Source organism: Entamoeba histolytica, genomic scaffold (genome assembly GCF_000208925.1).
Source record: "Entamoeba histolytica HM-1:IMSS scf_1104750518343 genomic scaffold, whole genome shotgun sequence".
Classification (NCBI taxonomy): Eukaryota; Evosea; order Mastigamoebida; family Endamoebidae; genus Entamoeba; species Entamoeba histolytica.
In genome coordinates, this window is record NW_001915274.1 from 4,359 (window position 1) to 5,897 (window position 1,539).

A 1,539-nucleotide genomic window follows, 5' to 3' on the forward strand; every position below is an offset into this window, starting at 1 on the left:
TTTAGAAGGATATATATCAAATTAATAAAATAAGAAGAAAAATTAATTTAAAATAGTCAAAATTATCAAATATATCGACTTTTTACATCATTATTTCTTAGTCCATCATTATTTGGGTTAATAGTTGAAATTATATTTGCACTAAGATTTTTCTTATATTTTGAGCATAGATGGGGAATAATATTATTCTTTGTTACGTATATTATTAGTGGAGAGGCAGGGGTGTTATTAAGTTGTGTATTAAGTTGTAATAATATTGCAGTATGTTCTATGGGACCATTTGCTGGATTAATATCAGTATTTCTTGTTGACTTAGCGTTAACAAACCAAAGTTATAAAGTACAATTTAAAAGAGCAGTTTTTACATCATTAATAGGTCTTTTAGTAATAGTATTTGCACAATTATTTCCATTACAAGATTTTACATGTTTATTAGGAAGTGTTATTGTTGGGTTAGTTCTTGGAGTGTTATATTTTGTTAATTTAAATCCATGGTTTTCTCAACAACCATTATTACTACAGACAATTGTTTATGTTTCATTGGTGACATTTCTTTTAACATATTTTATTGTTTTTTGTTTATTATTATTCATATGGATTCAACCTTTACAAATTACTATATCAGCTCAAACAAATTGATTTGTTTTTAAATGTACTTTTCACTAATTATTATTAATTCTTTACTTCTTTTCTTTTTTTTAAATAAAAAAACAAATTTAAAATTGTAAAAATATTTATTTCATTGATTTCTTTTGTAATGCTAATTGTTTTAAATATTGAGCTCTTTCAATACATTGTTCTTTGGTTTTACCTTCTACCATTTGAGCTATTTTATCCCATTTATCTTGTTCTTTATAACCATTTAATTGTTTAATACCATTTTGTAATTGAATTTGTTGTTCTTTGCTCCAATCAAGAACATTATTATTATTATTATTTTTCTTTTGTTGAATATTTGTATGCATTTTTGCATTTAAAGCTTTTGCATATTCAATAACTTGACTCTCATTCTTTGTTTTCATATATGTTGCAATTCTTCTATATCTTCCTTCTGTACCAACAGGAAATTTTTTACATCCTTTTTTAAATAATTCAATATCATTAGAATTCCATTCATCTAATACATTTCTATGAAGTTGATGTTCTCTTTCTTTTTCTTTCTTTTCAAGATATTGAATTGTTTTATGTCTCAAAAATTCTATTGCTGATTGCTCTTGTAATGATGAGATAGTATTTAATTCATCATCTTCCATTTGTACAATTACATTTTTGATCCCACATTTAAAATGTTCATTTTCTTTCTCTAAATTAAATAAGTTTAATAATCGAATTTTTTTTTCTTTTCGTTCTTGTGTTAATAATTCATTTTTCTTTTGTTCTTCTATTTCTAAAATTCTTCGTTCTTCTTCAATCTTCAATCGTTCTTGTTCTTTTTGAAGTTCTATTAATTTTCTTTTTTCTTCTAACTCTTGTTTCTTTCTTTGTTTCTCTTCTTTTTCTCTCATCTTCTTTTTGATTATTCTAAAATCTCGTTTATAT

The 1,539-nt window shown here is 23.8% G+C and overlaps 2 protein-coding genes across 2 annotated transcripts; one reads left to right on the plus strand and one right to left on the minus strand.

Annotated features, from left to right (window-relative positions):
* Positions 1-270: 270 nt before the first annotated feature.
* On the plus strand, positions 271-639 carry EHI_133210 (uncharacterized protein; the record flags this gene model as incomplete). The annotated part of the gene is made up of 1 exon (XM_001914244.1): positions 271-639. One exon carries the CDS (start codon positions 271-273, stop codon positions 637-639), a length of 369 nt encoding a protein of 122 aa, XP_001914279.1.
* A 95-nt stretch (positions 640-734) lies between these two features.
* On the minus strand, positions 735-1,505 carry EHI_133220 (myb-like DNA-binding domain containing protein; the record flags this gene model as incomplete). Its single annotated transcript, XM_001914245.1, has 1 exon — positions 735-1,505. One exon carries the CDS (start codon positions 1,503-1,505, stop codon positions 735-737), a length of 771 nt encoding a protein of 256 aa, XP_001914280.1.
* Between the last annotated feature and the right edge of the window lie 34 nt (positions 1,506-1,539).